At 37.5% G+C, this 15,914-nt stretch overlaps 1 protein-coding gene and 1 gene segment (V, D, J or C); both read left to right on the forward strand.

The window, feature by feature from the left end:
* The first annotated feature begins 1,497 nt into the window (after positions 1–1,497).
* LOC118242993 lies at positions 1,498–2,090 on the forward strand. The segment is given in 2 exon segments: positions 1,498–1,570; positions 1,726–2,090. Coding segments are annotated over 2 exon segments (405 nt in total).
* A 6,176-nt stretch (positions 2,091–8,266) lies between these two features.
* Positions 8,267–11,260, forward strand: LOC118242994. The gene is made up of 5 exons (XM_035536493.1): positions 8,267–8,366; positions 9,271–9,327; positions 10,239–10,414; positions 10,641–10,740; positions 10,896–11,260. The coding sequence occupies exons 1-5, from the start codon at positions 8,267–8,269 to the stop codon at positions 11,258–11,260; spliced, it is 798 nt and encodes a 265-aa protein (XP_035392386.1).
* The last annotated feature ends 4,654 nt before the right edge of the window (positions 11,261–15,914 follow it).

Consider the following 15,914-nt stretch of genomic DNA (forward strand, 5'->3'; position numbering starts at 1 on the left):
ATCATGAAGTTCAGCCTTGAAATCTGATAATGAAGAGTCAAGTCTTCCATCTGTCTATTAGTTCTGAACACAATTCACATATGACCATCACATTTTACACGAGTATATTTTCAAGTATCACTATACTTGAATATAAGTGGGAGGATAAGTGGGAGGAACTTGATGTGGTGGTAGTATAGTGTGCACAGTATTGTGTGTTTCAGGAGACACTGACATTTTTGTGTAAAGCTTGAGATCTGAACTTACATTCAGGATGAACATCTTACGACTCTTCTCTGTTTTCATAACTCTCCCCAGTATTGGGAAGTCATTTTTCAATATAACATTTAATGGGTTATTTAACAAACTATTAACAAAAAATTATATTTGTGGAATTGATTTTTTAATTTTATTTAAATGTTTTGACACTGCTTGATGTTTTTAGCTGAATCTGCAGACAGTGGCATTAGACCAGGAAACCACACCATATCTATAATTGAGGGCAGCATTACCATACTGTCCTGTAAATATGATGTATCACCTTATAATCTACACTGGTATATACAGAAACCTGGATCAAGACAAGAGTTTCTACTGCTGACTATTAGAACTACTGAAGATGTTACATATCGTAAATAAACTTACTCACAACTTGTGGCAGTGACCAATCACCCAACTTCCACCAATGATCACCCACATTCACACATCCATCCACAATCCCATGATTATTAGTCATTCCCTCCACTTGTTTCACCTTTGCATTTTCCTACTTAAATCCTACAGGTGGCTCAATCCAGTGCTTCAAGCTTGTGTTGTCTGCCAAGCCTGCTTTTCAAGCAGCCCTTTTTGTGCTCACTCTTATTAGTTATACTTTTGTTTTTTCAATTTTGCTCATTAAAATCTGTTCCCTTTTTGATCACTCGTGTCTCGCTGTGTTCATCAAAATGTCACACAGACATTTTCCATTCAGTAGGAGAGCAAATGTAACATATATATATATATATATATATATATATATATATATATATATATCCATTTACATAAACATCACTTATAAAATGTAGATTAAATAAATACATTTAAACCAAATAAATGACATATTCCCACTTAATCCTTTAAATCTTTCACATGTATGTAAGAAAAATCAAGACATGAGGTAATGATCTGAAACAATTTCAGCCCGGGGGAAGTAACTCCTTTTCTTATACTGATGCCAAAGAGTCAGTATCAGCAGTAGGACTACAGTAGTCAATGAACCACATTATGTTCTGAGTATTGCCCGAGTGAGTGTAATGTAGCAAAAATTCTGGTTTCCTGGTCATGTTGAAATCTGTGTGACTTCAAAAGACAGATTGCAAACAGTCAGTTTAGCCATTCTGATTCCTGAATGAGACTAAAATGTATTGCCTGGACCCAGCAGAAATTCAAGACTTCAAATGTTGACACTGTCAGTCAAAGCTGTGGGGAGGAGCTTCATAAATCTTCATGGAGCTAAGAAGATATAGTAGTGGAGAAAGATCTCACAATATTATCGCTCTGTCAAGACCAATCATGTTCACCATTACACTCTTGTGTGTGTGGCTTTCACTGGGTGAGTTATGAATTAAGTTAAATTAATTAAATCACTATATGAGCACAATGAGTGATAAATTAGTCCGTGTGGTAAAAGAGCAGAATGTGTGTTAGACTTAAATCATTCTGCCATGATCCAAATGTGTTAACTTTATGTTCTCTTCTCTATGGCAGGTGACTCTATGGCAGATCCAATAGAACCACTTTTCCCCCATAAAGCTGAGTTTCAGGGTCATAATGTTACTCTGTCCTGCAGCTACAAAGAGTTCAGTGGTACTGTGCAGTATCTCTACTGGTACCGACAATATCCACAATCCAGACCAGAATTCCTCCTTTACATCTTATCAAGTGGAATGAAGAGTGATCCTCTCCCACCACGCATGTTTGTTGAAGTTGATGTAAATCTTAAAAAAGTGGATCTGCTGATCTCCTCTGCTGCACTATCAGACTCTGCACTGTACTACTGTGCCCTGGAGCCCACAGTAACAGGAATCCCACTTTCACTGTACAAAAACCTCCTATTACACAGACAATATTAAATGGCCATGATTTTTTATATGAACCATGTCGAAATAATTTAGTTATTGTTATTATATTAAAATAAAATCAAATAAAAAAACACAAAGTATGCTTGCATAACTCTACAGTATATATGTAAATTTGGGAAATGTGAATTTCTGATTATCATATTCCTGAGAAAAAGTAAGAAAATGTAAAAAAACTCTGACAAAAAATTTCTGTCAAAACTTCAAACTCTATTTTAAGAAATGCAAGTGCAAATGTTTCTCAGATATGCATTATTTATACTTTAACATTAGGCCCTGTACAATCCTTTAAGCACTATAATATAAATGATACTATATATTATATTTATTATATAGAAATATTACATATTTGTTGTGTTAGGATTAGAGTTAACCAATATTCCTACTCTGACCAAATGGGATTTAAGAGAAGAGTGTATTTTGATGATGTGTTTTGTGAGATGGTGTAAGGGTGGAGCTCTGTATCTCATTAGAAAACTACATGAATCCCATTCAGCTTTGGCTTTTACTCACTTCACATTTTCATCATCATGCTGCTCTTTGCACTTTCTCTCCTAGAGACAGTTTTAGGTGAGTTTACCTTCATTGCTAGTTTTAAATGATGCAGAAAACCTTTAAAAATCAACTTAAACATGTTTCTATGAATGCAAGTTTCTGTTGAATGTTTTAATTTGGAGGAAAGCAACAGATGTTTTACTTCATTTTCTTCTCTCACCAGGTGAAGTCTCAACACAGAACATTAAGCCACTTGAGAGAATAAAGCATGTGTCAGAGGGTGATCCTGTTACTCTGTCCTGCAGTTTCAGTACGATTGGTGGTGATTATCTTCAGTGGTATCGCCAGTATCCCTCATCTAGACCAGAGTTTCTTCTCTTTGCTTATAAAATAAACTGAACAATGACCCTAATCTTTCTAGAACTTCTGCAGAAGTCATGAAGGCAAAAGACCAAAACTGTGTGAATCTGACGACCTGAAACTTTCCTCTGCTGAAGTATCAGACTCTGCGCTGTATTCTGCACTGATAAACACAAATCCATAAAATACTGCAACAGCAGTCATGTTTCCCGTAATTATGGATTGTTTAATCTATTGTATAGTTTAATGTAATAATGTAATAATGAAACTGCAGGTGATGGGACAGTGGGTTGTTCTAAGGGAAGTCCAGTTCACAGTACTTGGCATATGTAAAGTGAGTTGTGTATAGGATATGTATGTATGTACATATGTATGTATGTATGTGTGTGTGTGTGTGTGTGTGTGTGTGTGTGTGTGTGTGTGTGTGTGTGTGTGTGTGTGTAAAAGCATGTATAAAAGTGCCCATTTTTGAATCTGAAATGGAATTGGAGTTAGCCAGAGTTCAGGAGTCTAATGGCTTCTGGGAAGAAGCTGTTGCACAGTCTGGAGATGCCGGACTGGATGCTGCAGTACCTTCTTCCAGATGGCAAAAGGGTGAACAGTTCATGTGAGGGGTGTGTGGGGTCTTTCACAATGTTGGTGGCTTTCCGGATGTAGCGTGTTATGTAGATGTTCGTGATGGAGGGAAGAGAGACCCCAATGATCTTCTCAGCTGTTCTCACTATTCTTTGGAGGGTCTTGCGGTTAAAGAAGGTGCAGTTCCCAAACCAGGTAATGATGCAGCTGCTCAGGATGCTCTCTACAGTACCTCTGAAGAAGGTAGTGAGGATGGGTGATGGGAGATGGGTTTCCGGAAGGAAATAAAGACGTTGCTGGTCTCTCTTGGTGATGGAACTAGTGTTCAGGGTCCAGGTGAGGTTCTCCGCTAAGTGAACACCAAGGAACTTGATGTTCTTGACGATCTCCACTTAGGAGCCATTGATGGCAAGCGGGGAGTGATCTCACCTTGATCTCCTGAAGTCAACAACCATTTCTTTTGTCTTGTCAACATTCAGATACAGGTTGTTGACCTTACACCAGCTCACAAGTTCTTGCACCTCCTCTCTGTATGCTGACTCGTTGTCTTTGTTGATGAGACCCACCACGGTCGTGTCATCAGCCAACTTGATGATGTGATTCGAACTGTGCATCGCTGCACAGTCATGAGTCAGCAGTGTGAACAGCAGAGGGCTGAGTATACTGCCCTGGGGAGTTGACACTGTCAATCAAAGATAGCTTTGATAGGATCAAAGATAGGAGGAGCTTTATAAATCTTAATGGAGCTTCATGGAGCTAAGAAGACATAATAATGGTTTCACAACTCATAGAATACCAAAAAAATCATTCAGTGCACACAGTATATATGTACATATTTATCCAGTTTATCTGCATTATATCTCTTCATCATTATCTTTATCAGATTAAAACATTTTGCAAAGAAAGTGATTGATAAGACACTGCCTATTAAAACATTAATTGTTGTCTGTTTTTAGAACTTTAAGAGCAAATTATTTTCAAAGGTTCATCAGTTAATCTTATCAGTACGATACGTGTATTAGGTCATTTGCCAGGCTTTCAACATTATTAAATAATTTAAGAAGTGATAAAATTACACATTTGAGTTAAGATTAACTGATTCATAAATGTGTAAAATCCCACACAAATCAATAAACACAAGGTATTTGGTGTTTTGAGCGCCATGAAATAAATGATGATCATATTACATATTTGAGTTAGGATTAGAGTTAAACAATATTCCTACTCTCACTAAGTGGGATTTGAGAGAATCACATTGTGATGAGCAGTGTGAGATGGTGTAAGGGTGGAGTTCTGTACCTCAGTAGAAAACTACATTAACCCCATTCAGCTTTGGCTTTCACTCACTTCACATCATCATCATGCTGCTCTTTGCACTTTCCGTCTTAGTGACACTTTTAGGTGAGTTTATCTTTATTTCTAGTTTTAAATGATACAGAAAACCTTTAAAAACCTAATTAAACATGTTTCTATGAATGCCAGTTTCTGTTGAATGTTTTAATTTGGAGGAGAGCAACAGATGTTTTACTTCCTTCTTCTTCTCTCACCAGGTGAAGTCTCAACACAGAACATTAAGCCACTCGACACAGTAAAGCGTGTGTCAGAGGCTGATCCTGTTACTCTCTCCTGCAGTTACAGTGTTGGTAATGCTTATACTCTTCAGTGGTATCGCCAGTATCCCTCATCTAGACCAGAGTTTCTTCTTTTTGCCTATGAAAAAAACCAGAACAATGACCCTATTCTTTCTAGAATAACGGCAGAAGTCATAAAGGCAAAAGACGAAAGCCATGTGAATCTGACGATCTCCTCTGCTGCAGTATCAGACTCTGCACTATACTACTGTGCCATGGAGCCCACAGTGACAGAAAACCCAGCTACACTGTACAAAAAGCACCACATATGACTCATGCAGAGCCATGCTTTTGCCAGGAGGGAGAGCCATTTGCTTTTGCAGTAATTTAACCTCTAAAGCTTATTCATCCTTCATTCTATGATGGACTTCTACTTCTGAAGAGCACATTCTTGCATTGCAAATTCATTACTGATTATTTGCCAGTTGTTCCTCAAAATAAAACTACTTCCTGCAAATTGTTACAATACTTACCTGACTAGACTCCAGACACCCCCAGAGTAGCTCATACTGCCACACCTACACTGCACTGGCTACATGGACTATATATAATGTAATAAAGCACAGTGGCTTGGTGTTAGCCTGTTTGCCTATCAGCACTAGGGTCTCACGTTTGTGTCTATGTCTGGATGGAGTTTCCATTTGTCTTCTCTATGTGCCTTTGTGTTTCTACTCTGGAGCTTCTGTGTACAATAAAATAGTAAAAACTGCCCTGGTGTGAGTAACTTCATACATTCATGACAAAGGATGGACAGTTTATTAGCTGGAGAATGGATTTCCTCTTGAGTCTTGGTCCTCCCAAGGTTTCTTCCTTAAAACCCTATTTGCACCTCCAGTTTTAAGCTCTTTTTTGTATGATTTGTACTTCACTTTAACACTACTTTAACACATCATTCAGGTTTCATTTGAGCTCATTTAATACAGAAAAAAAAGAAAAAGAAAAAAAACACCCCCCCAAAAAAACACCTTTTGTTTTTGGGGTTTAAAATATGTATTTGGAGGCTGGAGATTCATTTTCAGTCATGGTCTAAATTTCCTGATTCACCAGGGTCTTGGCATATAAAATGAAAAGGTTTGAACATATACATCAAGTTGTTCAGGAGCTACACAGTATTTTCCACTAAATGTAATAGACATCTCCAAAGTGCCCAAAAACCTCTCCAAATACACACAATCATCAGGCACTATACATTGAGTGTGCAACCATGTTCAACAACTTGCTAAAAGACAATATTAGCTTCATTATAGCATTATAGCATTAAGACGGTGTTTAAACTCTTCTAACAATCGGCTCTTTAAGCTGTTAAATTAAAGAATTAAAGACATTTCAAAGAAAACCATCAAAGAAAGAAAATGCAGTCAATGAAAAAAAAAATGTAAACCCAAATGAATGTATCTTAACATGCATTCCAATTATAGCAGTATTTCAGCTCGTATCTACCAGCTACCTTGGAGCACGTCTGCCTATACCTCGCTCCTTACTTATACTCTTCACCCCTTGGACCAAACCATTTACAGGTACTTAATAATTTAAAGTTCCTATTATTTCCCCCATATTGTCCAAGATAAAGGCTTATCATTTAAAACATTTGCCAGTTATACAGTTTCTTTAATAAAATATATACATATCCAGACATATACAGCCATTAACCAACATTTTGTCCTCCACCACTCTGCTTGGGAAATTACAAGGAAAGAAGTGACAGCTACTTCATGAGTGCAAAGACAAACCTTGGATTTATTGTGATCCTCAGTGACCCTCGTAAATGTACTTTTAGCTAGTGTTTTAATAATTGCATTCCAAATGCCAATTCTTTCATTATAGTATGGCAGGTAATTAGGGTCCATATTAGAAATATCCAGAATGACTAATGACAATAGCTGGATAATGGCGTCCTTCAAGGTTTGCTTATGCACGACCATCAGTTGTGGCTTGTCATGCACCTCCATTGCAGACCCACATCTGCTACTTGATTGGATAAAAGCACCAATATACTGGCATGGTTTTGTCAATGAAGTTAATGGTTGCACCTTGCTCAGAGATGGTGCATTCTGTCCTTCTGAAAGCATTCAGTCAAAGGTCATTCACAATTAAAGCAACACGTTTCTGCTCTTACATGTTTACATTAGGTTTTTACTGGTAACAGACGATGTTAATTGGGTTTACCTGGCAGATGGAGCATCCAGATGAGCAGTAGTTGAAGCCATAAATCAAGCTCATATATAGGGGTGCATGTGAGGAAATCTGGCTGTTCACAGTAACCTTGTTCCTTTCTGTATGTATAGTAAAAAAAAATCCTCTTCTACTTGGAAACCCTCAAGAAGTAGTTTGGTTACAATCCTCTCCACCATCTTTAATACGATTTGTCGGGAAATGTTGGTTGGTTCTGTGGAAGCGTTCATCTGCAGAATGATTGGCCTCATCTTTGTAGTCTGGTGTGAATCACACAGTCTGTAATTATCCCAATGAACTGCTGCTCAGTTATTATTCAGGCCTGGTCCATAAACTGAAGTTCTCCTCTTGTCCTTGTGAGTTTCTTGGTGGGCTTCAGGTTGCACAGTTGTCTATAATCAAGGAAAATTCCTGCACTGGAGACCTGCACGTTGTTGTTTCACTAAGAAGGCAGGGAGATGTGTTACGGTAACACAGACATAAAAAGGTCAAAAATTAAACAGTAGTAGGGGGTTAAGGGAAAAGAGAAGAAAGTTACATATCTAAAATGCTCCAGTTGGGTGATCAGTCCATGTGATGGTCAGACTCCATGCTCCAACAGGTAAACATCTAGGCCTTATGTGGTTATGTGAAAACTGACTGCATCTGAAAAACACACACACTTGCTGACCATAATGTTAAAATGGGTGAGTAAGTAAAATGGAATATTGTGGAATATTGTGGAGGTGGAGATGGTCCTCTTGGTGATCCTGTCCCAGTAGAAAACCCTGCGGGGTGCGGTGTCTCGAGGGTCTCGGTGTGACTGGACTCATTTGACATGACAAGGCCATCTGAGTTGATGCAAAGACCCCTAAATGTCCTGGACACCTTGGTTTTCTGCAAAACACACACAGAGTAAAAATGAGTAAAAATGTTCTAAGATATCATTTTCTAAAAATGCCCACATCTAAAATAAGTATAAATGCAATCAGGCAGGAGGAAGCACTAACCATTGTGGAATATTGTGGAGGTGGAGATGGTCCTCTTGATGATCTTGGTGAATATTCTGCACCAAAGACTGTGGATTCAGTGCTCAGGTAGAAGGTCGCCTCGGTGATGCTCGTTCCTGTGCGCTGAATTATCAGAGGAGATGCTGATGAATATGACTGAAAATGGGACAGGCTGGTTAAAAATGCTCTTAGTTGAGACTGTTAGTTACCTTGATGCAGGCCACGGCATTCACACTGGCAACGTTCCGTAGGGTAAGCTACAAATTCAATGAAAAGGTAAGGTTAGGAAAACAGCTGTCATGTTCATTTTCACTAAAATTGTGAACTGATTTCCATGACTTAGTCTCACCTCTACAAGCATGTTGTAAAATTCATTGTTGTAATATGTTGTTTCATATGTATGTATATTTGGGAAAATGTGAATTTCTGATTATCATATCCCTGAGAAAAAGTAAGAAAAGAAAAAAAATCTCTGACAAAAAATTTCTTACAAGAAATGCAAGTGCAAATGTTTCTTACATATGTATTATATATACTTTAACATTAGGCCATGTACAATGCTTTGAGCACCATAATATAAATGATGATCATATTACATATTTGAATTAAGATTAGGGTTAACCAGTATTCCTACTCTCACTAAATCGGACTTGAGAGAAAAGTGTATTGTGATGATCAGTGTGAGGGTGGAGTTCTGTACCTCAGTAGAAAACTACATGAATCCCATTCAGCTTTGGCTTACACTCACTTCACATCATCATCATGCTGCGCTTTGCTCTTTCTGTCTTAGTGACACTTTTAGGTGAGTTTATCTTCTTTTCTAGTTTTAAATGATGCAGAAAACCTTTAAAAACCTAATTAAACACGTTTCTATGAACGCCAGTTTCTGTTGAATGTTTTAATTTGGAGGCCAGCAACAGATGTTTTACTTCCTTCTTCTTCTCTCAACAGGTGAAGTCTCAACACAGAACATTAAGCCACTTGAGAGAATAAAGCATGTGTCAGAGGGTAATACTGTTACTCTGTCATGCAGTTTCAGTAGTGGTAATTTGCTTCAGTGGTATCGCCAGTATCCCTCATCTAGACCAGAGTTTCCTCTTTTTGCCTATGAAAAAAAAACAGAACAATGACCCTATTCTTTCTAGAATAACGGCAGAAGTCATAAAGGCAAAAGACCAAAGCCATGTGACTCTGACGATCTCCTCTGCTGCAGTATCAGACTCTGCACTGTACTACTGTGCCATGGAGCCCACAGTGACAGGAAACCCAGCTACACTGTACAAAAAGCACCACATATGACTCATGCAGAGCCATGTTTTTGCCAGGCGGGGGAGCCACTTGTTTTTGCAATAATTCAACCCCTAAATCTTATTCAGCACTCAGGCTTTTAGTTCTCATTTAAAATTACATTAAAACAATTGAGGCAATATCTAGTAATGATCTTACTTAATAAATGTATACAAGACTTTAAACTAAAAATAAATTAACCATGTGTGATCATGAAGTTCAGCCTTGAAATCTGATAATGAAGAGTCAAGTCTTCCATCTGTCTGTTAGTAATGAACACAATTCACATATGACCATCACATTTTACACGAGTATATTTTCAAGTATCACTATACTTGAATATAAGTGGGAGGATAAGTGGGAGGAACTTGATGTGGTGGTAGTATAGTGTGCACAGTATTGTGTGTTTCAGGAGACACTGGCATTTTTGTGTAAAGCTCAAGATCTGAACTTACATTCAGGATGAACATCTTACTACTCTTCTCTGTTTTCATAACTCTCCCCAGTATTGGGATGTCATTTTTCAATATAACATTTGATGGGTTATTTAACAAACTATTAACAAAAAATTATTTTGGGGAATTGATTTTTAAATTTTATTTAAATGTTTTGACACTGCTTGATGTTTTTAGCTGAATCTGCAGACAGTGCCATTAGACCAGAAAACCACACCATATCTATAATTGAGGACAGCATTACCATACTGTCCTGTACATATGATGGATCACCTTATAGTCTACACTGGTATATACAGAAACATGGTTCAAGACCAGAGTTTCTACTGCTGACTATTAGAACTACTGAAGATGTTACATATCGTAAATAAACTTACTCACAACTGGTGGCAGTGACCAATCACCCAACTTCCACCAATGATCACCCACATTCACACATCCATCCACAATCCCATGATTATTAGTCATTCCCTCCACTTGTTTCACCTTTGCATTTTCCTACTTCAAGAAATTCAAGACTTCAAATGTTGACACTGTCAGTCAAAGCTGTGGGGAGGAGCTTCATAAATCTTCATGGAGCTAAGAAGATATAGTAGTGGAGAAAGATCTCACAATATTATCGCTCTGTCAAGACCAATCATGTTCACCATTACACTCTTGTGTGTGTGGCTTTCACTGGGTGAGTTATGAATTAAGTTAAATTAATTAAATCACTATATGAGCACAATGAGTGATAAATTAGTCTGTGTGGTAAAAGAGCAGAATGTGTGTTAGACTTAAATCATTCTGCCATGATCCAAATGTGTTAACTTTATGTTCTCTTCTCTATGGCAGGTGACTCTATGGCAGATCCAATAGAACCACTTTTCCCCCATAAAGCTGAGTTTCAGGGTCATAATGTTACTCTGTCCTGCAGCTACAAAGAGTTCAGTGGTACTGTGCAGTATCTCTACTGGTACCGACAATATCCACAATCCAGACCAGAATTCCTCCTTTACATCTTACCAAGTGGAATGAAGAGTGATCCTCTCCCACCACGCCTGTTTGTTGAAGTTGATGTAAATCTTAAAAAAGTGGATCTGCTGATCTCCTCTGCTGCAGTATCAGACTCTGCACTGTACTACTGTGCCCTGGAGCCCGCAGTAACAGGAATCCCACTTTCACTGTACAAAAACCTCCTATTACACAGACAAGATTAAATGGCCATGATTTTTGATATGAACCATGTCGAAATAATTTAGTTATTGTTATTATATTAAAATAAAATCAAATAAAAAAACACAAAGTATGCTTGCATAACTCTACAGTATATATGTAAATTTGGGAAATGTGAATTTCTGATTATCATATTCCTGAGAAAAAGTAAGAAAAGGTAAAAAAACTCTGACAAAAAATTTCTGTCAAGACTTCAAACTCTATTTTAAGAAATGCAAGTGCAAATGTTTCTCAGATATGCATTATTTATACTTTAACATTAGGCCCTGTACAATGCTTTGAGCACTATAATATAAATGATACTATATATTGTATTTATTATATAGAAATATTACATATTTGTTGTGTTAGGATTAGAGTTAACCAATATTCCTACTCTCACCAAATGGGATTTAAGGGAAGAGTGTATTTTGATGATGTGTTTTGTGAGATGGTGTAAGGGTGGAGCTCTGTACCTCAGTAGAAAACTACATGAATCCCATTCAGCTTTGGCTTTTACTCACTTCACATTTTTATCATCATGCTGCTCTTTGCACTTTCTCTCCTAGAGACAGTTTTAGGTGAGTTTACCTTCATTGCTAGTTTTAAATGATGCAGAAAACCTTTAAAACTCCACTTAAACATGTTTCTATGAATGCAAGTTTCTGTTGAATGTTTTAATTTGGAGGAAAGCAACAGATGTTTTACTTCATTTTCTTCTCTCACCAGGTGAAGTCTCAACACAGAACATTAAGCCACTTGAGAGAATAAAGCATGTGTCAGAGGGTGATCCTGTTACTCTGTCTTGCAGTTTCAGTACGATTGGTGGTGATTATCTTCAGTGGTATCGCCAGTATCCCTCATCTAGACCAGAGTTTCTTCTCTTTGCTTATAAAATAAACTGAACAATGACCCTAATCTTTCTAGAACTTCTGCAGAAGTCATGAAGGCAAAAGACCAAAGCCATGTGAATCTGACGACCTGAAAATTTCCTCTGCTGAAGTATCAGACTCTGCGCTGTACTCTGCACTGATAAACACAAATCCATAAAATACTGCAACAGCAGTCATGTTTCCCGTAATTATGGATTGTTTAATCTATTGTATAGTTTAATGTAATAATGAAACTGCAGGTGATGGGACAGTGGGTTGTTCTAAGGGAAACTGAAGAAAAGAAGAAACTGTAGCAGAAATTGAGTCTGCAGTTCAATCATGGCATGTTTAGTGGTCATTGGCTTCTGTTTCTCATTTTAGGTAAGATGGACATGATTAGTGGACATTTCATGAACAGAAATAAAATATTCTGCACCGGAGCATATTTAGTAAACTGGGGAATCTGTGTTCAAATGTTAAAGATGGGTTTACACTTATGAAATCAAAATGATTCTAAATCTCTTTAGCAGGTTACAGTTCTGGTGAAGAAATAGGACCAGCCTCTTCTACTGTAAATGTCCTACAAGGAAATGCTGCTACCCTCTCCTGCTAATACAATGAATCTGGTATAACTGATTCTCTGCTGTGGAATTGTCAATTTTCCAGATCCAATTTCTTTACCTGGTCAGTGAAGACCTTCACTGTATTACCTTTATACATGTAAATCAACCAATTATATAACTGATGGAATTTTATTTCCTGATATTGTGAATATAATATCAGAATATAATTAGCCTTTTATTCAATTATTTTATATGAAGCACTTTGAATGGCTATTGTGTATATTTATATTTTTCAGATCACCTACAAACATGGACTAATGCTCTTATTAATGCAAAGCTTTACTCCAGTGTTCCTTATAGTTAGATTCCTCTTGTTGACGAGTTTTATCCTGTTAACTATGACTTAGAAGCCTGGTCTAAGAGTTTCTTAATGCCTAAAACAGTTACACATAAATTAAGTGTTTTGGTTCATAACAGATTGTGCCTTGTGCCCCCTGTACCAAATATGATTGGCTTTTATTCTGACTGGCTCTACTCAAGTCACCACACCCAGGCAGTCAGTTTTTGAGCAAAGCCAAAGCCGAAACACTGATATGACTCTGCAAAATACTAACCACCTGTTTCATATGTCCTCAGTCATCAAGAACACTATGTAAACAGATCACTCCCACAACCTCATTGTGAAGTATTGCTGGATACCAAGCATGCTGAGCATTCTCTCCTGTGTATTCCTACTGTTAATGAACTGTGCTCTCCCTTTAGTCTACGTTTCTGTCATGAACACCAGGGTTTAATTCCTGGACAAGCCCACATTGATCTCAAAGCTCTGGTTGATGTGAAACCATATAGAGTCCTAAAAATGTTTTTAATTTTTTTATATTTGTGGGCTGTGATGGCTCAATGGTTAAGGTACTTGACTTTTGCTGGGTTGCTGGGTCAAGCCCCCCCTGCCAAGTTCCCACTGTTGGGTGCCTGAGTGAGACCCTTAACCCTCAATTGCTCAAATTGTACTCAGTCATAATTGTAAGTTGCTTTGGATAAAAGTGTCAGCCATAAATATAAATCTGAAGGGCTAGGAATGAGGTGTAGTCTAGTACAGAAACAGAGGTTGGAAGCCAGGAATAGCAACAAGGGAATAGAATACTTAGTATGCATCTGAGGAAAGCAATACTTTGCAAGGTGGGCTGGGAAAATGGGAGGCTATGAAGGAAACACATGAGAGAAGGAGGTGTTGCCTATCAGTACTCAGGAGAGGGTGATCTATGCCTGGGTACAGTAAGACTAGTGGGCTGGGTTGAATCTGTCACATTGTCTCATTTCAACTCTTTGGCTTTCTTGGACTCTGTCTACTCCTGAGCAACCCGGAATGGAACAATTTCGCATAAGTTTCAAATCATTAAACACAGGAAACATAGAATTCAGCAGTACACTCTAAGGTCCTCAGTAATCTAAACTCTGGACAAAAAAAAAATAAAATTAACTCTGAATTTCAAATGATCATAAAAAGACTAAAGAAATCAGAGACAGTCTACAGAGTCATGTGGGTGGTCTAGATAATCTGGGTTTTGTTCTGGGCTTCCTGCTCTCTCATTGGTTACTACCAGGAAAAGAAGGAGGAGCTGAAGTATGATGTTCAGATAGAATGTCAGTGTGAGACTTCTAAGTTACTTCTAAGACAAAGGACAAAATACAACACAATGTTTCTCTGTTTATTTCTGCTTTTAACAGTACTCACAGGTAAACTTTTGGTTCCATTTAAAAATATTCCTTATTTACCTGTTTATATATTACATTTGCTTATGTGTTTTAAATATATATGTATTGTTAAATATTATGTTATTAATCTGAGTATTAACCTATTGGTAGTAATCAACTACAAGTCATTAATTTGTAGTTAATCAGTCTGTGGGACTAACTGAAGATCTTTTTCAGGTGATAGCACACAGGACAGCATCACCTCTTTATCTTCTGCAGTCAGTTTTAAAGAGGACCAAACAGTTACACTCTCCTGTAACTACAGCTACACTGTGTCTATGAACAATCTGCAGTGGTATTGCCAATATCCCAATTCAAGGCCTCAGTTCATTGTTTTAGTGACTGAATATGAACAAAATCAAACAGCTGATTCTGATCCTCGTCTATCTGCTCACGTTCATAAGAGTGTCAAGCGTGTGGATCTGCTGATCTCCTCTGCTGCAGTATCAGACTCTGCACTGTACTACTGTGCCCTGCAGCCCACAGTGACAGGAAAACATCATTCACTGTACAAAAACCTGTGGAGATGTGAAGAAACTTCATTGCGGGTACATGTGGAGATGTGAAACAAATTCTTGGTTTGCTTTAGTGCAGGGTTGTCAAAGTCTTGTCGGGTCCAAAGGGCTGAAATGCAGCAAAGTTTAGTGATTGCACTATTCAGACACACCTACAACTAATGAGATGAATCAGGTGTGTTTAACTAATATTAGTTAATGTAGCACTGTGGTGTCAAACCTGTTCAGAGAGGACCAGAGACCAGTGTGGTTTGGTGTTTCACCTGCTTAAATGCACCTGATTCAACTCTGTAATCATTTGCAGGTTAAGCAGCAATCATTTGCAGGTGTGTCTGAGCAGAGCAATCAGTAACGTTTGCTGGACTCCAGCCCTCCAGGACCAGACCTTTATACCCCTGCTTTAGTACAAGAACAGATTTAAAGCTCTTGTAGAGACAATGCTGTTAAAATGGTTAAACCTACATAAACTATTACTAATATACTTAGGAGTATTCAGAAATATTTAACTATTTAAAGAAAATGGAAAACAAAATGCATCTTTATACATTTATTCTCTGAGAATTTGAAATTCTGAAAAAAAATTTGTCATCCGCCATAAGGTGGCAGCACTCATTATGTCATATACTTATATAATGTTGTGTAGAATTATATAATTTTAAGTTATATAACTCTATAATGTTGCCACTTTTATATTGCATTATATTGCATTTTTACTTTCAGCTTTTTAAATTATTGGACCACATATTATTGTAATTTTATATAATTCAATGTTCTCCACTGCTCCACATACACATACAGGAAGATAATGGCAGGGCCAAACACAATTATAGAAGCTAAATATGCAAATTCAAGGCACAAAGAGCCAATAAGAAGCTTGGTTTTATAGAATACTACTTTAAAACAAAGCATAATGTGACTGTCTTATCACAATAGTTTTTACCAGACAGAGACTCA

This window comes from Electrophorus electricus, chromosome 18 (genome assembly GCF_013358815.1).
Source record: "Electrophorus electricus isolate fEleEle1 chromosome 18, fEleEle1.pri, whole genome shotgun sequence".
NCBI classification, from domain to species: domain Eukaryota; kingdom Metazoa; phylum Chordata; class Actinopteri; order Gymnotiformes; family Gymnotidae; genus Electrophorus; species Electrophorus electricus.